The sequence below is a fragment of the Danio rerio genome, chromosome 16, assembly GCF_049306965.1.
Source record: "Danio rerio strain Tuebingen ecotype United States chromosome 16, GRCz12tu, whole genome shotgun sequence".
Taxonomy (NCBI): domain Eukaryota; kingdom Metazoa; phylum Chordata; class Actinopteri; order Cypriniformes; family Danionidae; genus Danio; species Danio rerio.
This window is the reverse complement of record NC_133191.1, coordinates 17,389,019-17,412,500: the sequence shown is the minus strand read 5'-3', so window position 1 is coordinate 17,412,500 and position 23,482 is coordinate 17,389,019. Positions and strand designations below refer to the sequence as shown.

Below are 23,482 nucleotides of genomic sequence, written 5' to 3'. Positions count from 1 at the left end.
TCGCGGAGCTTCATGGAATAGCGGACTTCATGGGATGCGCACTTCAGAATCTCGCCGGAAGTAGTAAGTCAACCGGGTACTTCTCGCATACTGAAATTTTATGAATTATAAATAAAAAATAAAAAAAAACACTATACTCGGCTCGCATACTGATAGTGTACTATGTAGTGTGGAAGTATGCTGTTTCGAACACAGCTAATCATTACGTTACATGGGGGCGGGGTGTTGTGCAACCTGTGCTGTAAGCAGACACAGATGAAGCGTGAGTGATGTGAAGTCAATGCAAAGATCCGATTACACATCCTGTGGCACAAATTAGGCGTTTTGTGCATTTGATGCGCTTCAGACTGCAAAATTAAGTGTGAGCAAACATCTAAAAAATGGAGCAATGGAACAGACACAACAGCAAGCAGCTTACAATGATGGAGTCTGGTTCAAGCATGGTAGCCGCTTTTCTTGACATAATTGAAAGACATTATTTGTGCTTTACACGTATGGCTGGGATTATGGTCTTAATAAAATCGATAAGTGATATAGTTTTTTTTTTTTACCCAGAGAAAACCAAAATGCTTCCCTACAATAAGTTTTACGGCAATCCCTGTTTTAGGTGTATTATGGTAGGTGTAATATAAATTAGAGTATATATGTAATTTTTTTATATTTATATATTTTAATTGTAAAATTGTCCAAAAATGTCTGGGAATTACTGCCACAGTATTCTGGGTATTGAGTGTGGTCCTGGAAAATCTTAGTTTTCAAGGGCTATCTACGCCTTCAAGATAAAGAGTATTGGGTAAGGGCTAAAGGCTGATTTATACCTCTGCGTCGAGTGATCGGCATGACTTGTGCCTGTGTTACACATAATCGTGCATTTATAGTTCTGCATGCTGTTTGTGTTGCTCTGCAATAACACTTCCGAAACGCTAGCTGGCAGTAGGTTTATGTTCCTCGGTGTCAAGTTTCTTCGTGGGTATTATGTTTTTATGAATGCTACAAGTAGCTAAAACTAGCTCATTCTGAGGTGGGAACCAGCAGACATGCAACAACTTTACTCATAAGATAAACACAAAACAAAAGTTTCCATTTGGAGCTCTTTCATGGGACTCCACGCTTGTAAACACTTGCTCCATCGAGCTCGCGGATCTTAGTGCCTCCCACGCTTGTCACTGGTACCAAGCCAACCAATTAGAGAGCTTGCTTCATGTGTTGTTGCGTGTATAGTTACATTTTTTTTTGAGAGGTGCGCATCAGCGCCAGCAAGAGCTATGCTATCGCTCGAAGCCAGCGCCGATGCATATGCTTGACGCAGAAGTATAAATCAGCCTTTAAGGGGTGGAGTTGGGATCGGGTCTTAGTGTTGTCATAACTCATTGGTGGTGATACAACATAAATTATCATCACATTTTTAATATTTAAGGCGATTTGACAAGACTAAAAGAGAAACCATTATTGCTAGTCAAGATAAACTAATGAAGTAAAATAGGTGAAGCATTTCAAATGTTGTGAGGTGGATGAGGGCACTTTAGCAGTATATCAGTGTATAGTACCCACTGCTCTGCATACCCTTCTGTACCTCTCCAAGTCAGACTTTGTTTTAAACTTCTGGTTTTTGCAGTTTAGAAACATGTCCAATTTTGGAAAGTGAGACTTGAAACCAAACTTAAGAATAGATGTGAAAGGAGTATGAATAGGCAGTGTAAAATTGCCTAAGATTTCTACAACTGGCATCTCTGAAAATTGCATTTGCAGTGTTTTAGTAAAGGACTTCTTTGTTGTAACTCGCTGATCCAAAGTATTTATGAAAACTGGACTGGGCAATAAGAGGAACTTGGTTATGACTGAACAGGTTACTATCTACCGTACTTATTTAGTTCCCTAAATTGATAGTAAAGTTACTTCTACATCCCTCATTAGTATGTCTGGGCAAGTAGTCAAGGTCATTTTCATGCATTTTTGTCATTAATGGCAGTCCTAGTAAACCTCCAGCACATGCTTTCATATGAAGCAGTATTTGCTACACAGAAAATTTAATCAGATGAAAATGACATTGAGATTATTATTTTGTGTTAATGAAAGCCATTTGTGTAACTTCTCCGGGGAACTACAGCTCTGTGAAATACATTTGTCTGTGAGAAGATTTTGTAGTGTTTGATGTATTAGTCAGGCTAGGGATGCACAATTTTGGAAAATCTATATTTTACGATATTTTGTTTACTGCAATACAAACTCCAAAATAAATATGATTTCACCAGATGATTTAAATAGCTCTTTTTGGAAGGATTTTATTCATTTAGATTTACTGAGAAAATCAAGTGTTTTTTAATATAAATTATAATAAATTACAAGCATAAATGATTAAATAAACAGTGTTTTTCTGAGGAGTCTAACAGTGTTGAAGTACAGAAATTGATCAGTCAAAAGTAAAATAGCATGGTCACCATTATATAAATAATTCCAAAAATAGTAATATATTTGTTTTAATCTTTAATGATCTAATAATCTAATCCTGCAATGTGACAATTTCAGATACACACATTACAAAATTGATGCTTAAACGATATATTGTTCAGCTAAGTCACACTAAAAGAAAGCCGTTAAATCTTTTTTTATAATGCAATGTTGTGGGGATTTCCTGGGCTGCCTTGTATTGGGATTTACTATTATTTAATACATGCTTCCCTCAAAAGATGTGCGTGACAATCCCAGCTTTGCTCATTTGTGTTTACGATATTTATTTTGATTTATTGCCCAGCTCAACCTGGTTGTGGTTTTGAACATGTATACCAGACATATGTTGCTGTATAATGCAAAAAAATATTGAATAGTGATTTCTTGCTAATGATTAGGGTTTTAAAGCTGGCAATGTATAGGAGAGCTCGTCTAAATTTAACCAAAATGGATGACTAAGCTGCGAAGCTCTCCTGAGAATCAATTCTGCACATGCAAAGCTGTCTCAGACACTAGAGCTACAGACTACTAACAAATATATATATATATATATATATATATATATATATATATATATATATATATATATATAACTGTGCCTTAATTTGATCTGAAACACTTCACTGACTGCATTTTGTTGTCATTTTCAGATCAAGATGTCTGACTCCAGCAGCGGCAAGCCCATTGTGGTCACTTCCTCTGTCTCTCTTAAAGTTACTGCTCCTTCATTTTACAACCAACCCAAAAAGTTTGCATCTGTGGCTCCTCCACGTCCCAAAGCACAGATTGCCCCATCACAGCCTTCATCATTTGTAAGCACTGGTGTAATTGGACGAGTTGGAGAGGTTCCCCCACCCCCCTCATCCCTCAGTTATGGTGAGGCTATTACTATGAAAGATGATGTTATTTCTAGTCAGTGCCATTGTTTTAAATTTTTAGTTTTAAGTTTTATAATTAATTTGCATACATTATTATTCTAATAAAGGACACAAAATTATATAGATGTAATTAAGTAAAATTTATCCTGAACTTATAGAGCTAAATTTTCGTGCCCTCCTGTATACTGTAATAGAACTTGTTTAATTTAAAAACAAATTTCTCATTTACAAAATAGTCCAATTTAAGAAATACTATGAAAGAATTTTGCACAAAATACATATTGTTCCTGGTAAAAATAAAATAATGAAGAACAAATTATTATTTCTAATAATAGTAATAACATTAATATTATTTTTAGACGTACATTCATTTGTACAAAAGTAATAAGCATGTATTTCTGTCTCCTTTTTTTTCATGTTAAACCTAACTTTTTTTTTGAAACGCTGTTGTAAAGCTGGTGTCAAATTAGGATGTACATAATAGGATAAGTTCTCTCAATTATAATTTAGAGAAGCTTTAAAAAGGAAGTTTAAAGTGTTCTGTGGTTAATATTCACAGACACTAATTTGAAGCACATCACAGTTTGATTAGGTGTTCAGATTTAGATCCGCAATCATCTAAATTGTCATCCATACTTGCCAAATTCAGGAACATACACAACATTTTTATTTTAACCTCTTAAGGCCCAAGGTGTTTTTACATGCATTTTTTTTTATTTCTCTTTTCTATTTGGGCTTATTGGAACCTAAGTAGAATAAAAATCTAAGTATCATCTTTTCATATGATGTACTTTTAGAAAAAAAAGTATTATGTCCATATATGTGAACTCATGATCCGAATTTACATAAAACACTTTTTCCTGACTTTTTTTGTAATGCAAAATTAACATTTAAAACAAAAATAAATAAATGTTTTGTCAATCAGAGTAAAAACATTTTTATTTCCATTTTGTACAGTTAAAAATTGTGTTTGGGACATTTTATATGCTGCAAAACAGTTGCAGGATAATACTGTATGTCTGTAACAAAATATAAAACATTCAAAGTATTTTAAATAGCCACTTAAGAGCTAAAATGTGCTGCCCACGTATGTGGCCACTAAGCCCTAGGAGGTTATGCTTTGATTCCACAATTGCAGCAGAGATTGCATCCACCACATAATTTAAATGTCAGAGCAACTAGCAGTTCATTCCGCTGTGACGACCCCATTAGGTCAAGGACTAAGCCAAGAGAGACTACCATATTGTGTAAATATGCGGGGCCCTAAATTTAATTTATGTAGTAATTATATAATTATATTACAAACCAATCATGTGTGCTTATGAGACGGCAGACTTTACTTGTTTTTTTTAAAGATTTGTTTGTCTTTTCAATTGCTGTAACAGATTGCATGGTTGTAGTAACTCTCCCCAGCAGAATTACTATACTATTTAAACTACTGAAGTCTAGTGACGTTTCTTGTCAACAATGTTTGTGACTTTTTTTCTTACTCCTTCAAGTGTAACTAACACTGTCTGTACACTTTTATACTGCGTGCGCCATCCGGAAAGGCAGGCTGCAAAATGCCTGAGCAGCGTTACGCATAGTCCGTAAATATTATTGAGAAGTTATCAAACTGTCATTATTGTTTTATCAAAAAATTATATATTTTGATAATTATCGTTATCGAATTATCACCCTAATGTAAATACACACACACACACACACACACAAACTAAAATTAAAAAAAAAATTGGTCTTTGTTTGATGGCATACCTAATGAATTAAAGACCTGTTTTTTCTCATGATGTATGCTAATGTACATGCAGTATGTAAATAAGCTATTCTGTCATGCTCTGTGTTGTCGTGAATAGGACTGTTTTGTCTTTGTGAATTGATGCAAGTGTAATGAAATTTACTGGCTCTATTTATTAGACTTTCCACCCCCTCCTCCTCCTCCGCTGGATGATGCCGAACTCCCAGCCCCACCTCCAGAATGCCAAATCACTCACCCTGTATCTGATGCCCCTCCTTCATTCCCAGCCCCTCCCCCAGTCGCAGAAGACCTTCACCTCCCTCCACCTCCTGAGGAGCTTACCTCTGTTCCTTCTGCCTGCTTCCCTCCACCCCCACCTCCACCTCCTCCTGTCCCTGAAAATGGTGCAGGTATCAACTCGCAGGTATGTTTGTATATTCTAATTTATTCTTAACAAGTTTTTACTTGTCTTTATGTCTTTCTCAAGCTTTATGACTTTCTTATTATTGTTTCTTTGAAATTAAAATGCTTTTTAAACTATACTGACCGCAGTTTTGTCCTCATTAAAACCTTTTGTCCTCATTTAAACTTTATTCCAACTAGTAAGGCACACCATTTGTTTTAAATGGGTGGTCCACAGTGTGTTTGTAAGATGCAATGCAATGTGTGCTCATGCTTCACTTGTAGAAAATCACGTAATTTTTTTCATATATATTACTTTGATTTTATACTGCCACTCTGCTAACATGAAAACGACTGTTATATGTCCTAGTTCCTCTGAAAGACTCGCCCTCAAGAGGTTCTGATTGGTCCTAACATAATGTGCTGTGATTCGTGGATCAGCTCCACGTCACGCCCCTACAAGCACAAGTTTTTGTGTTTTGTAAACAGTCCAGTCAGAGGCTCAGAGCAGCTGTTAGCAGTGTTAGCTGCCTGAATTAGACAGAAATAAAGAGCCCACAGCTTACGCCTGCTTTCTAAATTAAAATCTGAGTGTCTTTCACATATTTTCAAAGGAGCATGTGCAAGTAATATAAAACATTCTCATATCTTTTGTGAATTTGTTTTTAAGATGTAGAACACATGAAAAGCAGCTGCTTATAGAGATATGCATAGAAAGACACTGCAGTGCTGCTAAAGATTGTAAGTCTTTGCGGCAGGTTGACTGATAAATATGAATTTGTAGCTGAATTGTTAGTGGTGCCAAACAGCATTTCCCGTTCTTTTGATCTGTTTTTACGTCCTCGCTACAGCATACTGTTAACGCTATAAACTGTGCATGTAATTGATCAATTTTAACAAATAAAATACTTACAGGTTGAGGCTCACAATCCACAGCTTCATCTGATGAAAGAGTTTTAGCCGAATCCAGCACTGAACTGAGATTCTGGAAGTTCTCCTTTGTCAAATGCTAGCACCATATATGTTTTTTACATTATTCTCTGGAACATAATTAAAATTTAACTAAGTACTTCTCTCTTTGTGTCGTGTCCTTTGGAAGCCCAAATACAGAAACGGAACAAGCTCTGTAAAATAAAATTTGAAAGGCATTTTAGCTTTCTCTGCTTTTTCATTACAGTGCCTCTGGCCACCCCCCTTTGCTATGTAGGGTGTGGGCGTGAGGTGAATGCACGTAACATGAAGTCCTTGTGATCTTGCTAGCCCGGATATATTTTTTGTAGTCCCCAAATTTTTTTACTGTAGTCTTTGCTAAGCTAACCCTGTAAAAGCCAATATCTGCTTTTCCACTGTTGGGCCAGTGCGAGCCAGGGCTTTTATCGGGTCGGGCAGGGCCAATCGCCCGGGAGGTTGAGCAGTGAGGCTGAAATCATGTTGTGTTTCCACTGTCGGGCTAGTAGCTCGCAGCGCATCACGCAAACCCCGCCCCCAGAACGTCCCCCGAATCAAACATCACACAACCCGCCCACTTCAGCGGGAATCAGGCAGTTAAAGCACAGCATCGCATCATCACGAAACAATTCAAATAAAGACAACCAAAACAAACAAATGACCCGTTACTGTACAGCAGTAATTTATATGTCTATATGCACATACCTGTGTGTTCTCATTCATCATATTCATATACTTACCGACTGACTGTTGGCATCGAAATCAAGTAGTCTTGCTACTAACAGAGGGATGCAGTGCAGGGAGCGCATCATCCATAATAAAAGACCACAAAAATTCTCCACTATTAACTCTGTATAAAATTTATTTTATAACATTCTCATTTAGATAGAAGCTGTCAGTGCTCCGGAGAGAACTGAAACATGAATTTTTCCCTATAGGCTTTATGACACTTAATAGGTGATTTCCCTTTATTTAAAGATGTTGCTTATTATATCTTAAGTAAAGGAAAGTGTTAAGTATTTCAGCACATAAGAGCAAGTAATAAAATAAAGCCTATATTTCCTTACGCTCAGCAGCTATGCACTAATAAAGCTCTTATTGTTTTTAAAATTTCCTTTTTAAATTTTACCATGTCATATAAAAAACATAAACACTTGTTTGAGGACACAGAACACATTTTGTTTTTGCAGTTTTCCCCCGATGCGTCTGTAAAGTGGCGCTGCGCAGCTGGATGACAGAAAGGTAGCTTAGTTAGCTTAGTTTCTGCTTTCACTTACCCCAGAAATGCTCTGTTTGAATGCTTTGATTCATATAATCGTATCCAAATGCTTTAGGAATAATATTTAAAACCTTCTCCAGTGTTTCAGACAGGCTTTTGTAAAATAAAAGTTTAATATGGTTTTAAAACAGTTTGATTTGTATATAGTACCTAAATTGTTATAGCTAGCTCTTATTTGTTTTAATTTTATTGGTTTATTTATTTAATGCGATTTTATTTATTAATTATTAAAATTATTTCAATATAGCTTAGGCTATTTTATCAAGATATGACACTATTGTGTTGAGCCTACAAAAGTGGAAACGTAATTTGTAAAGTTTTATGTATTTCTGTTTTGTTCATATTGTGTATTATCTCCAAAATAAATTAAAAAAAAGAAAAAAGCCGCTCACGGCATCAACAGAGCTGTGAAGGGAGCACTCTTTTGCGGTCTCACATTCACATGCAGGCATCTAAACGCGCACAAACACACCTTTTAAACTTTACAAAAACTCTCGACAACCTTTACTGTCTGCTGTGTCTTTAATATGGTGTAAAGATTATTATGCGTTATTGAAACATTAAGGAGGACACAGCAAAGAAAAGTCACTTATAAATTAACTACTTTATTATTTTATGCAACAGCCTTACATTTAAAAGGGAAACATAAGGGCGATCATACGCAAAAAGACCCCAGCCTATAAGGCTAGATGTTTTCTTTCCCTTATTTATTTATTTGTTTGGCGCATGTACTCGTGTGCACTCGGAAAACTGTGCCCGCCTCTCCTTTCACTCCGCCCCAAAGCCCCAGCCGGCCCTCTTTGGTCCAAGGTATTTGGCAGGCCGAAAAAGGCCGGCCGCTGGCCCCAAGAAAGCCCCGCTTTGGCCCGATTATGCCCCGGAAATGACAGTGGAAATGCGACTGGCCTTGGCTCGCCCTGGCTCGCTCGCTTTAGATTGTCTCCCTTTGCATTGCATTTTGAGCGTATTACATTCAGGGATGCTGTTTATATTCACACAGCTGCAATACACATCCACTAAAGTTTAAAATGTGATATCGTAGTGGACCAACCCTTTAACTAAATGATAGTTTTCACAGCAGTAAACTGCCATATAACAGAAGTAATGACAGCATTAAATGTGAGATAAATTCCAGCTCTGCAATAATACTCTAATATAAAATGAAAATTAATTTTTTTAGTTCTGATTAATTTATTGTTGATTTAGCTTGATCTTTAATTATGCAACCAGTTTAATTCAACTATAATGCAATGCTGAGCTGTCAACTCAGTCTTATGAACTGAGCAAGCCTAAAGTGACAAATTACCCAACCCCCATCAGGTGAAAGTTTAAAGGGCCATGAAACCCCCTCGTTTCAGCAGGGTGTTTTCACACCTCCACTTTGGAAAAAGTCAGAAAAGTGGGGGTGTCCAGCTCTGTTTAGGGGGGAGTGTCGGAGGAACTAATGTGGGAGGGTGTGGGAGTGTCTATTTGGGCACGCGCGAGTTTCAGTCAAAATACACACACAGGAGAAAGAGATGGTGTTTAACCTACATGGACATCTGTAGTGGAATTATTTGCCAAATTATTAACTGGTGGACTTTAACTGCAGTTTGGCTCTTTCATTCAGGGAATTCATTCATGTCCCTCGCGACAAACGCGATATTTGATTCGAGGATCTGCTCTAAGCGTGTATTTTTCATGCAATGTTTGATACCGCACGGCGAATGACAGAAAAAAAACTCCGCATTTCCCGGAAACTTAGACGCACACGGCAGGTAACGTCAGAAAGCCTCGTGTGTTATTCCGGTCACAAAATGCGGTGCTAACATGTTTGCCCTCAGTGCAATAGTTAACTTAATTCGATACGAACAAACTGAATAAACAAAGAGCACTGGTCGCTCACTTACCAAATCTGTAGAGACAGGTCAATCACCAGCAACTAGAGCCGCGTCTGAAGAGAAGACTACATCCGGAATCCGGATCTCAGCGTTTGCAGATGAGAACAGCTCTCAGGTAAACAATAATCCCCCTTAGACACGTAAGTTATTGTTGTCGCGCGTCGCGTACACTGTTAATCCACACGTGAGTCTGAGCTCTCACAGAGAGAAAATGAAAACGAAACTTAACTGCAGCAAAATTTAAAAGCAACACTTCACGCTTGTTTTGCCAACACAACGTGGCGTCTCTGTGGTGTAAAGACGGTGACACTAATGAATATTAATGAAGTTGCACAATAGAGCGCGCTGATTGGTTTGAACCAAGCCTTACTCATGCATTAATGCATCACACTGTAAGACGTAATAAGGCACACTCTGGCACAGACGCCCAGTCTGCACGCTGGAACACACGCTATTATGTCATGACCGTGACGCAGCTTCAAAAATTCTTTTCAAACAGGAAGTACGAATTTGCTTGAAATAACGCAAAAACAACCAATTTACACTTTTTAGTGAAATATAGGTGTCCTAATAGTGTTTTTAGCAGTGTGGGACACATATACGACTGTCAATAGCTCAAAAAATGTGTTTTGGTGTTTCGTGACCCTTTAAACCCAAAGTAAGGAAATGAAAGGAACGTGGTGAAACCAAAAATAAAATAATTTAAAAATCAAAGAATAAAATGTATTTAAAAAAAAGTTTGCCACTTATACGTGTGAAATAACAAGATTTATGAGTAGCATGTAACAACAGTGTATGTATGCATGATACATAGTATCTACATGTCAAATGTTGGTGTTAACTACACTCTCATATGTTAATAAACATTTTTTGCATGTTTCTTCTATTACAGTCCTCTATATTTAATAATCAAGGTTTAATACTTGAGCCTTTAAGGCAGTTGTGCAGTGCAGTTAATGTGTAACATTTCACAAATGAAGTGGGAAGTGCCTTTATTTTTATTATCATGCAACAACACTCATTGCACAAAACAATGACCAGCATACATCTTATATTGAGTGAACAGTTACTGCAGTGTTACCATGCAAGTACACAGTTAAGTGTTGCACAGTGGATTTTGTTTTACAAATTATACAGTAATTTGTGACATTTTTACACATTTTCCTACCATGCAAGTACACTGGATCACAAGATGAAACCTAATTTAGCCTTAGAACTTCCATTCTACTTAGGTATTCACAAATGCATGGTATGCACACAAGACTAATCCAGTGTATACCAGACTGGTAGCTGTTGTATTGTAGACTGTGTAGAAGTAGAAATTATCCATTATTGTTCTTAAAGTGGCTATCAAAGTCCTACAATTTGATGTTCATGCTAAAACAGGTCGTTTTTTTCTGTTCATTTTAGAGCATTCTGTTTTTTTATTTTGATTTTAAATTTGGCTTAAAGGGGTTTACCTCACATGAACTCTGTTTTGCCTGTCAGAATTAGTTTTAAAGCAAAAGTAACAGGACTAAATTTGAAAATGAATGTTGATCTATCATTCACATCGTTGACTTGCTTATTTTTTTTGTAGTTGTTAATTTTTTTCTCATTCATGTCATCAATTGCAAACTATTCTACATTCAATTTAATTTTTTTTTTTTTGATGTTTCACTAATTCTCTCTTGCAATGGCCTGTTATGGCATTCCAGCTTGTGCAATTGAATCACTGTCTTTGTTTAATCCGAGAAGGTGGGAAAGTAAAAAAAAAAAAAAAAAAAAAAAAGTGGTTTGCAGCTGTAAACTATGTTGTCTTGAGATGCCGTTACCCTCCTGACTGCTGACATGTCCATATAAGCACTGACTCTATTTATGGATGTGTTATTCCATTGAGTGTGATGTAATTGGGGTACATCATCACACACCAGGCCTCATTCAATCAAACAGACCCACTCTTGGAAGCGAAATCCACTGCATAAACATTGTTCTTTCTAGACATCTTTTAAAGGTGCACAAAGCCCCCAATATCAATGAAAAACATACTCGTAATTGTCCGAGATTTGTAATTGCTACTATTATTATTACAAGTATTCTATATTTAACTACACAGTAAAGTTCATTGAGACAAACTTTAAGACTGGCTTGACAAATCCTGTTGGTAATAGTTTTAGTTTAAAAACAGTTTGGAAAGTATAAATAGATAGACAAACAGACAGATAGAAAGATTAGCATGTTAGTAGCATTATTCTAGCATGAATAAGCATGATTCTAGCATGACTTAACATGTCATTAGCATGATTCTAGCATAAATTAGCATGTCATTAGCATTTTTTTAGCATGAATTGGCATGTATTTAGCATGATTCTAGTACAAATGAGCATGTTGTTAGCATGATTCTAGCATGATTTAGCATGTTATTAGCATGATTCTAGCATAGATTAGCATGTTATGAGCATGATTCTGACATGAATTAGCATGTTTTTGGCATGATTCTAGCATGAATTAGCATGATTCTAGCGGACATCCCAAGTGTCTCTAAAGTTGCTGGTGCATGCCGCAAATGCATAGACACTCTCGGATTCCCGCATATTGAATGATAATCTCCCGGAAATCGTGCATCTCTCGCCTGGTCCTTAAAAACATTGCACACCCCTCTCTCCACCGCATCCCTCCTAGTTCTTCAGATGTTTTGTTGTTTAACTAAATATAAATCTACATTATCGATGCTGTAAAAGGACCTTATGAAACTGAAAATAATCGCATCAATCTTTCACCTGGAGATTTCATTGGCTGAACAACACGTCTGTGCATATAAGTCATTCATAACAGAACACAATCTAACATAAGCTTAGCCTGACTAAAATAGTTTCAAAACAGAACATTACATGTCTAACAGTAATACTTCAGCCATGGTGTCGTCCTTCCTCCAGCGTGCTAAAGTAACTCCAATTTTGATTTTTTTTTTTTTTTTTTAATTTCATTTGATTTCTCCCGGTCCGTCTCGTGACTGGGCGGCCGCTGATGTAGATGGCCATGCGCAAATGGCGTATCTGCGTGAACAGATGTGAAGAAGTCCGAATCTACTTTTGCTGACAGACCTGCTTATCGAAATTATGGGAGATTTTGGTCAGACTCTATTTAATTGGATGACATTTTTTAGTTTTATGCCTTACCCAGAATATAAAAAGACATATAAACACATTTAGATAATTTACTGTAATCATTACTATTGGACTATGAAGAGACTTTCAACCAGCACAACAAAAAATGTATGGGATTTTTCCGACAGTCCTGGGACGTTTTTTGGAAAACCGAAAGTCGGATCAGTCGGAAAAGATAGCAACCTGAGTCAAAATAGTCTGGTGGTCATAGCACAAAACCTCTAGGAGGAGATAGTTTAATTTTTAGTCTCAGAAGAATAATAAAAAATATAATATTAAGCTTAAATAGGATTTCAGTAGGTTGGATTTGACAAGCCAGCCTAATAATAATTTTAAATAGGAAAACAGTAGGTTGGCTTTGACAAGCCAGCCTAATAATTGTTAAAGATTATATTTTGCATTTAAATGAATCTAAACAACTATTCGGTCATGGTGTCTGATCTCAAATGTTTTCTAAGTTTTAGGCTGTTGATTGTCATGCCTAGTGATTGTACTGTGCTGTGGTTTTCTTTGAGCAAGACTGTAATTTGTTTCTCAGCTCTTCCTAGTTTCTGAGACCATTATCCCCCTCTCATTACAGATTCGCATGCACATTCTACTCTTTTATTTTCTCAGATAATTGGATCTTATGGCTTTAACTAGGCATTCATGTAATCACAGGCACATTTATTTATTTGTTTTTATATCCCGTATTTTACAATTGTGATAATTTGTTTATTGTTTCTGAGCTCCATCTCTGCTTTTTCTGTTTAACATATTCATTTTTTTATTGTTTTGTACTGCCCCACCCTTTTTATTGCCTCACATTTATACACTGTTGTCCTATTTCCAACATTACATCTAATTTCACAGCTGATTCACCCTTTCCTGTTATAAAACGCATACTCTCAGACCTGTCCTACGCTTCACACTCGTCTAGTCTCAAAAGTGTTTTTTTTTTCCTTCAAATTCTCACTCACACTTGTCTTGTTCTGTTCTCCATAGAGGCTGTTCGAGAAACAGACAAGTTTTGATAAGCAGTTAGGCTCTTTGACTGATATGTTATCAGAGATGGAGACTAGTGGACCTTTCAACCCTAAGGTAAAAACACTGCATTTAACTAATCCTGAATTATTTTAAATTAAACTTATTTCATTTTTGAACCATGGTTGTTGAGCAGAAAGAAAATATGTTTCATAATGTTCTATATATATAACATTATGTATGTATGCATGTATGTATGTATGTATATGTATGTATGTATATATATATATATATATATATATATATATATATATATATATACACATACATACATACATATTAGGGATGTAACGGTATCAGAATTTCATGGTACGGTAATACCTTGGTATGAATGTCACAGTACAGTATTTATGGAATCATTTACAGGAAAAACAAAACTAATGAAAATACCCCAAAAAAGTGCCAAAAGTGTCAATGACATACAAATTAGCCATCTATCTGTAAGCTTTGAAACAAGAACTTAATTTTTTCAATTTTAATAACAAAAAATTATTAAACCATGTAAAAAAAAAAAAGTTTCAATATAGTATTGTTGAAAACTCATCACATTCAACATTTAATCACTCACTCACTTAGATAGAGATGAGTTTTAAGGAAAATTATCATATAACTATAATCTGGTAAAAGCAGGGATCTCTGGGCATTTACAATGTCCCCTGCAACAGAAAAAAAAACCCTCTCATTTGGGACTGAGGTTTCTGGGACAGAGATATGACTTGGCCCAGGTTTACAGCAGTGGGTAACAATGTGCATTGTCTTTCCCCCACTTGAGAGGACAAGCCATGAGTGAGATAGAGGTCTCTTTGCGGTACAAGTCAATGTCTGCATCAATCTGAACAGTGTGCTGTATTCTACAGTCCCCATGACTGTTATTAGTCATATTCCCTAACTTGCAGGCACGTGCACACATAGGGCTCAACCTGTGCAGTGCACATGCCCTTTTTAGTCTTGGATAGAAAGTGCCCTTCCAAAATGATCAAAAGTGCCCCCACGACGCGACACACCCTCTGTCCCGCCCGACGCAACAACACCATTATTCAGTACGTGCACGGCATCAACAACAACAGCCCCCCCCCCTCTCTTTTTAGAGAGAAACCGAAATGCTTCCACACATTCGATTTAAAACCCGCTTTAGGTTCGATCATTTCCAGCTCTTTTTCATCCCCGCTACTAGCAGCACACTCCATTTCCGCATTACTTTATCTGTAGCGACAACAGACCGCAAAGGTTTTTCTAGAAAAAAAAAAGATTAGTTTAAGTCAGAATTATTACCCCCCTCAATTATTAGCCCCCCTATTTATTTTTTTCCCCCAATTTCTGTTTAACAGAAAGATTTTTCTCAACACATTTCAATACATAATAGTTTTAATAACTTTAATAACTGATCTATAATAGCAGATTTTTTTTTTTATCTTTGCCATGATAACAGTAAATAATATTTGACTAGATATTTTTAAGACTCTTCTTTACGGCTTAATGTGACATTTAAAGGCTTGATTAGGTTAATTAGGTTAACTAGGCAGGTTAGAGTAATTAGGCCAGTTTTTGTATAACTATGGTTTGTTCTGTAGACTATAGAAAAAAATAGCTTAAAGGGGCTAATAATTTTGTAATTTTGCTAAAAATTTAATGGTGTTTAAAAATTTAAAACTTATTTTATTCTAGCCAAAATAAAACAAGACTTTCTCCAGACACACTGAAAATTTCCTTGCTCTGTTAAACAGAGATAGACGGACGGACGGACAGATAGATAGATAGAGCAAAAACAGTCATCATTTACTTACCCTTCACTTGCTTAAAATCTAACTGACTTTCATTCTGCCATAAAAATCATACAAGGGAAAGTGAATGATGAGGTAATTTTCATTTTAGAGTGAACTAACCCTTTTGTTAAAGTATTGAATAATATCAATTAAATATAACATTAAAAAAATTGCATGTTTACTCAAAATGTGAAATGTAATATAAATCTAAATTAAATTGAACTTGGTTTAATAAGAAACCTATATATACAAACAGATATTTACTTTAGAAAGCAAATTTCTATTCTTTACTTTGTTGTATATTGTTGCCCTGTTAGTATTTTATCATATATAAGGACATTGTTGAATAACAAAGTAAAAAAAACAAAAAAACAAAAAAAAAAACAAGCAGTATATAAAAATATACTGATTCCATTTCCAAGAATTACTTTGAAATCAAATCTTGCAACATTCTGTTGCCACAGTTTAAGATTTTGCAAGAGTTTTAACTTCCGCCTCTGATTCAGATGTTTGACGCGTGTGTCTCTGTATATGTTTTTAGTTACCCAGCCAATTTTCATCAGCACCAGCACCAAAGCCAGCACCAGGACCACCACCAACCGCCCCAAAGCCTGCCCTTTCCTTTCTACCCCCTCCTGAGCTGCAGGATCATCCTTCTCCTGCTCCATGGGCTGAAGAGCTACGTGCCCGAACACGACCAGCCAATCTGAGCACAGCGTCTGTCCCTGCTCCTGTACAGTCAGTGGCTAAAGGCCCAGCTGTTGCTCCAAAAACCAACTTCCCTCCCAGTCAGCTCAATTCAAATTTGGCTTCCAAAACAGTTAGTCCCGCACCTTCTGGAGGAGCAAGAGGGTTTAACCACACTGTTAAAAGCCCTCCCCAAAGCACTTTTCCACCACCTCCTCCTGCAGCTCCTCCTGCCCCTATTCCTCCGCCAGCCAATATTCCCAAACCTGCTTTCAATCACTCTGAAACATCTCCCATTGGCAGTCATCAAAGCTTTGCTCCACCTTCTCCTGCTGCTCCTAAAACATCACCTGTCTCCACGTTCAACAGACCAGCAGGAAACAATGTTCCTTCAAAGGTGGGTGAGCTTTATATTTAAACTGATTTAGATTTTTTTATTTGATTTGATTTCTTCATTTTCGAACAGAAATATTAGACATAAAATATCATTAACAGAAAATACATTTCAACATGGTTGAAAATGGAGTGGGATGAAGCACAAGCTTATTATTTTCCTACCCCATTACCACATACATCATTCGTCTTTTACTTAAACTTATTTCTTCTTTTACTTATCTCTTCTTTTCACATGAGACATATTTTATCCTTTTGGCATCTTTGACAAATTATATGATTGATTTCATTTTTACCTTTACATTTTGTAACAAACACCACAAAAAAATCGTAGTACTGCAAATAGCCATTAATTAAAATTTCATCAAATCTTTCTCATTTTATTCTTTCAAACACCTCTATTCATTATTATATTCATTTAATAATATATATTTATGCTTTTAACTTTTTAAAACTGATTATTATCCTGACATAGTTTGAGAGTGTGATCTAGACTGTCCCATAATTTCCCACCACAGACAGAAATACACAAACTTTTTTAAAAAGTTGTCCTTGTTTTCAACCTCCTAAAATTTAGTTCTTCTCCCAAGTTATATCCCCCTTCTCTTTCTCTTTCAAACTGAAATGGGTTTGTAACAAATAACGGTTTGATTAAATTATGACTGTTTGCAGTTTTGGAAGGACTATGCCTTTAAATTTAGCTGTTTTTCTTAAATAACAGTGCATTATGATTTTACATTAGAAATAAGATGTAATGCAGTGTATAGGCAGCTATGAGTTATTTAAAAAGCATAAAGTGTGTTAACATTAAAGGGAGGTCATTGGTATTGTCAGATTTAAATGGTCTTTCTGTAAATGTATTCTAACCTTCTCAAGGTTAGTTGAAAATAATATTAATAATAAAAGTTAGCATGAGAGACTACTTCAAAACATTAAAAAAAATCTTACAGGCTCTGAGCATTTGGCATATGACTGGCAGTGTAATAAGGGCTTATTCACACTATGCAATTTTTTTAGCGTAAACGTGCTTGACACATGTATGACCATTCTGCTCATATCTCTACAAGTTTTTTTGTATACAGTGGCTATGTCTGAATACCAATGTGCTCTATTTTTTTTCTTCTTCTTTTTCTTGTTTTTTTTTATTCTGGTCATCAAGGCGGCATTATTACATGTAAATAAATTGGTAAATATTAAAACTTAAAATAACTGCTTTCTTATTGTATGTAGTTTCAATTGAAATTATTACTCCAGTCATTATTGCTTTTATTACTATTACCATTCATAATAATAATAATAATAATAAATAATAATAATAATAATATTAGAGTGATTTCTGAAGGATCATGTGACTCTGAAGTAATGAAGCTAAAAATTCTTTAAAATCACTGGACTAAATTATTACACTGAATTATAAACTACTTTTAGACAGTTATTTTATAGTGCAATAAAATTTTACAATTTATACATATTTTTGATTAAATAAATGCAGCATTGGAGAGCAGGAGAAGCTCATTTTAAAACATTAAAATATTGCACTGACCCCAAACTTTTGACTGGTAGTATATATTTTACTAATGTCACTTTCAATTTTTAATAACGGTGAAATCATGATGATTAATTACATTTTAAATTTAAATTTGGATATACGGTCGAAGTCAGAATTATAAGCCCCTTGTTTTTTTTCTGCCAATTTCTATTTAATGAAGAGAAGATTTCTTTAACACATTTCTGATGATAATATTTTTATTAACTCATTTCTTAAATAGGTTAATTAGGTTACCTAGGCAGGTTAGGTTAATTAGGTTACCTAGGCAGGTTAGGGTAATTAGGCAAGTTATTGTATAGCGGTGGTTTGTTCTGTAGAGTATCGAAAAAATATATAATTTTCATCCAGCCAAAATAAAACAAATTGTCTTTTGGACTTTCTCCAGAAGAAAAACTATTATCAGAAATACTGTGAAAATATCCTTGCTCTGTTAAACATAATTTGGGAAATATTTAAAAAAGAAAAAAAATTCAAAGGGAGTGTAATAATTCTGACTTCAACTGTATATAAAACTAAAACTAAAACTATCTAAAGAACGGAAGTTGAAGAGATTGATTTCTGAAAATGTCATTTATGCTGTTGAATGTAGGTGTCTGGCTCAGGCACAGGTTCAGGTCCAGGTGGAGCTCCTCTAACTATGAGAGAGGTGGAAGAACTGGAGAAAATGACCAAGGACTTTATTCAACACATGGACAAACATCCTCCTGTGATCACCTCCCCAGCAACAGGTATTACACAAAGTCAGCTACACCTTGTGTACACATCAACTTCCTTTAAGCAATAGTTCACCAAAAATAAAAATTCTGTTATCATGTACTCCCTCTCTACTTGTTCTAAACATCTTTGAGTTCATTTCTTTCTTCTTCCAGTGTTTGTCAAAATATCTTTTTGTATGTTCAACAGAAAAAAGCTCATAAAGACTATGAGAAAATTATATAAATGAAACATTTTGAATGAGCACTCCTTTTAAGATTTAAAGTGTCATTTTCATTTGTTCTTATTTCATAATTTTTTTAGTTTAGATTTAAATGTAAGCCTCACTCTGAGACATCCATATGGCTCATGTTTATCACACAACACTCAAGCTGTACAGTAGTAAACATAGTCTGTGCAATGGTGCCAGACTTTCTTGCTCTTTCTTAGTCTCCCTCTATCCTTCTGTGTAGGTGTTTAACTTTATATAGCTTCTATGAAGTATCGTTGTTCATTCCTCTATTGTCAGTGCCTAAACACTACGGCAGTTCAACTCTTTTGTCTTTCTGGAGAAGTATTGTGATAAATGTCACCATTGAGTTTTTCTTAGATGTCTATAAAAGGGAATGCTACTGTAAAATTATGGATTTAGACAAGGATAGATATGCATGAATGTACTCTATTTGTGTTTATATACACTCACCGGCCATTTTATTAGATATACTTGTGCAACTGCTCGTTAATGCAAATTTCTAATCAGCTACATGGCAGCAACTCAATGCATGTAGACATGGTCATGACGATCTGCTGCAGTTCAAAGTGAGCATCAGAATGAGGCAGAAAGGTGGTTTAAGTAACTTTGAATAAAGGGCATGGTTGTTGGTGCCAGACGGGCTGGTCTGGGTATTTCAAAAATTGCTGATTTACTGGGATTTTCACGCACAACCATCTCTAGGGTACAGAGAATGGTCTGAAAAAAGAAAACATTAAGTAAGCGGTAGTTCTGTGGGTGCAAATGCCTTGTTGATGCCAAAGGTCAGAGGCTAGACTGGTTTAAGCTGATAGAAAGTCAACGGTAACTCAAATAACTGCTTGTTACAACCGAGGTATGCAGAAGAGCATCTCTGAATGAACAACACCTTGAGGTGGTTGGGCTAAAGCAGCAGAGGATCACACTAGGTGCCACTCCTGTCAGCTAAGAACAGGAAACTGAGGCTACAATTCATACAGGCTCACCAAAATTGGACAATAGAAGATTAGAAAAATGTTGTCCTGGTCTGATGAGTCTTTCTGGTGTGACATTCGGATGGTAGGGTCAGAATTTGGTGTCAACAACATGAGAGCGTGGATCCATCCTATCTTGTATCAACGGTTCAGGCTGGTGGTGTAATGGTGTGAGAGAAATTTATTTGGCACACTTTAGGCCCATTATTACCAACAGTGATCAGTGTATCCATCTTCTGATGGGTACTTCCAGCAGGATAATGCGTCATGTCATGAAGCCCAAATCCTCTCAGACTGGTTTCTTGAACATGACAATGAGTTCTCTGTACTCAAATGGCCTCCACAGTCACCAGATATCAATTTAACAGAGCATCTTTTGGATTTGGTGCAAAGGAGATTCACATCATGGATGTGCAGCCAACAAATCTACAGCAACTACGGGATGCCATCATGTCAATATGGACCAAAATCTCTGAGAAATATTTCCAGTACCTTGTTGAATCTATGTGACAAAGTTAAGGCAGTTCTGAAGGCTAAAGGGGTTCCAACCCAGTACTAGTAAGGTGTACCTAATAAAGTGGCTAGTGAGAGTATGTGTGTATATGCACACAGAACAAATTTAAGAGACCATTTGAGAATTCCTAGTTTCTCAGATTATTTTCCTTCTGTAGACTACTTGTACAAATTCACAGTATCAGTGCCACTTAAGAAATAATTTTTTTTTCAATTGGTGCAATAAATCCTTATATTCAATTATAATTTCTAAACATATTTGTAATAAGTAAATATGATTAGAAATGTGTAGAAAAAAACAAATCTTTACATTTTACTCAAACCCATATCTAAAAAAGGTCAGAGAAATATATGATACGTAAATGTGCTCACATGCAAGTAGTTTGACATCATAGGGAGACAGACTCAATTTTAAATATAAAGTTCATTTAGCATGGTTTTCCTGCCATTCTGGTATTGGTCAAGAGACTAAGTTTTAGTAATATCACCAGTAATCTCACAATTTATAGTATAAATATAAATAAAATAAGGTAATTTTAAAAATCTGTTGCTTTGTGGAGATGATTGGACTTTTATACCTGACTATTACACACTCTATTGTGAATGGCAACAGTTGCTATAGTAGGACTGGTAATGACTGGTTCTAAGCCAATGCTGGGGGTTAATTAGCGAGACTGCGCTGTTCTACCGAGACCTCTAAAGAACAGCAGTGACCTCTCCAGTCACCCAATTATCACCCTGGAGACTAATGGCTGTTTACCACTCCATAATTGACTTTTCTTTACCTTGTATATATCTTATTATCCCCAGTCTCTGTTTTTCTTTCCTAATACAAACATCTGTTTTCTTTTCAGAGGTGTGTGGTAAATGTGGAGAGACGCTGTCTAGATCTCAGCCAGCAGTGAGAGCAATGGATAAACTCTTCCACTCCCATTGTTTCTGCTGTGTGAGCTGCCAGCGCCCCCTGCAGGGCATGCAGTTCTATGATCGTGATGGCACACCTCAGTGCGAGGAATGCTACATGGTGAGATGATATGTTTAGAAAATGTATAATGATGTTTTGCATGCCAATTTGCCTACTTGGACTACATCCAAAAAGTGTACAATTGATTGAGTTTTGATTGATTGAGATGATTTTGCAGGACAGGGGTCTCGAACTCAAATTGGCGGGGGGCCATATTAGTCACTGATAATTCATAGGAGGGTTGTTTTAACATTCTAGCACATGCAAAAAGTGGAAACCTGATGTAATTGATGCACTCAGACATTGTTCTCCAGGATATCAAAGCTCCTTCGTTTTGTTTAAATGGCTTTTAATATACTACAATTTAATAATGGGCATAATAACAAATTATTATTTCCCAATCAATTTTTGCTTAACCAAAAGTTTAACAGATAGTGTAAGACAGCAGAATGCAATTTGGGTAACTTTATTGACTTTATTGGCAATTGTTCTCAATTTATTTTTGTAAACAAAGAGGAGTAATGTAAATATTCACCTTTACTTTAACATGTTCAATTTAGCCAGCAGTAAAATTTTACTTATGCACATTTTTGTACAATTATTAATATCCATAGACCATTTAAATCAAATATTAGCAAAATAAATCATATTAACACCACCAGCATAACGTGCAAGTCATGACGAGGTGTTTGTTCAACAAAATACAGAAACTTTAAAAAATCTTTAAAGAAAAAAAATCTTTAAAAAATCTTTAAAGAATCTTTACAAAAATAAAGCTTTAACAAAAATAGAGCACTTATGGACCTATATTTCAACGTTTAAATCAGCCCCAGAAATAATCTGCATGTGCGTTACTCTTGACCACACACTAAAGCCTAGTTCATACTACAGGATTTTAAACATCAGCAGATCGCTGTGCCGTTCACACTACATGACCTGACTTTGTGTCTTTTAATCTCTGTGGTGTTCACACTACGCAACACTCCGTGAACGATCCACAAGAGGGGGGTCACACACTACATGATCTGACAACAACTCATTCCCCATCAGTTCATTCAAGCTACCAAACCACAGCCAATGAAATTTTGAGGGAGGAGTCGTCGGAAAAAGCTGAACACTATTGGCTGCTTGTGTGCTGATTACATCACTGACAGTGTTTCAAGCTTTGGAGAAAGCATTTAAAAACATCGTCAAATCAGCTAATTTATCAGCGGATTAATCACTCATCTGCAGGTTCCAGTGGATAGATACACAGAGAGTTTTTAATTTTTGTAATTTTATAACTCTTTGAAATAAAACTAACATATTTATAACACCCTGCCGTTTTCTAACTATTAGTGTATTTCTTTCTGACATTGTTATTTTTTTTTTATTACAAAACAGTAAAGAACTGAGCATTTCTGCCTTAAATTACCATATTGGTACAAATGACTGCATGCATGTCTAATACTTTTCACTGTGACTTTAAATATGTGTGCATTTTCTTGCCTAGCAACTTCCTGCTAACATAAACAAAACTTTCTGATGGCAAAAACATCAATTTACTTTAGATATCTTTCAAAACAGCATATTATGTGCTGTGAAATAGCTCCTGTTTGAAAGTGAAAATGAAAGCCAAGACCTTTAAGTGTTTTAGTATCTTAACTACATATTTAAAAAAAAAAAGATTATATTTTTAGGGTAATGGTGTCATTAAATATGATGCCAGACATTCAAAGCTTAATTTTAATATCTCAATAATAGCTTTGAATGTAAATATGTTGTGACAATATGGCGTTTTATATAAGAACCGTCAGAATGAGCAGTATGGTAATTCTAATAGTTACAGAATTCTAGTTCCACTGTTAATATATCCTCCTCTCATGTCTGTGCTAACGCAGAATGAAGCCAGTGCACCGATGCCCATTCTGACCAATCACAGATGTTTCTGCTGAGCTCCTGAACACACAGGCACGCG

The 23,482-nt window shown here is 35.8% G+C and overlaps 1 protein-coding gene across 6 annotated transcripts in view; it reads left to right on the top strand.

The window, feature by feature from the left end:
- The window catches only part of zyx (zyxin), a 47,858-nt gene that overhangs the window by 15,426 nt on the left and 8,950 nt on the right, over window positions 1-23,482 (top strand). For 4 of the 6 annotated variants that reach the window (XR_012391503.1, XR_012391502.1, XM_021466716.2 and 1 more), the window contains exons 2-7: window positions 3,099-3,324; window positions 5,241-5,485; window positions 13,701-13,796; window positions 16,044-16,586; window positions 18,721-18,859; window positions 21,416-21,585. Coding sequence is in view for 4 of the 6 variants with exons in the window: in XM_021466716.2 (XP_021322391.1) it covers window positions 3,105-3,324; window positions 5,241-5,485; window positions 13,701-13,796; window positions 16,044-16,586; window positions 18,721-18,859; window positions 21,416-21,585 (1,413 nt within the window). In the remaining 2 variants the exon portion in view is untranslated. The remainder of the gene's footprint in view (window positions 1-3,098; window positions 3,325-5,240; window positions 5,486-13,700; window positions 13,797-16,043; window positions 16,587-18,720; window positions 18,860-21,415; window positions 21,586-23,482) is intronic. The other 2 variants (XM_073925158.1, XM_073925157.1) reach the window with 1 other exon arrangement.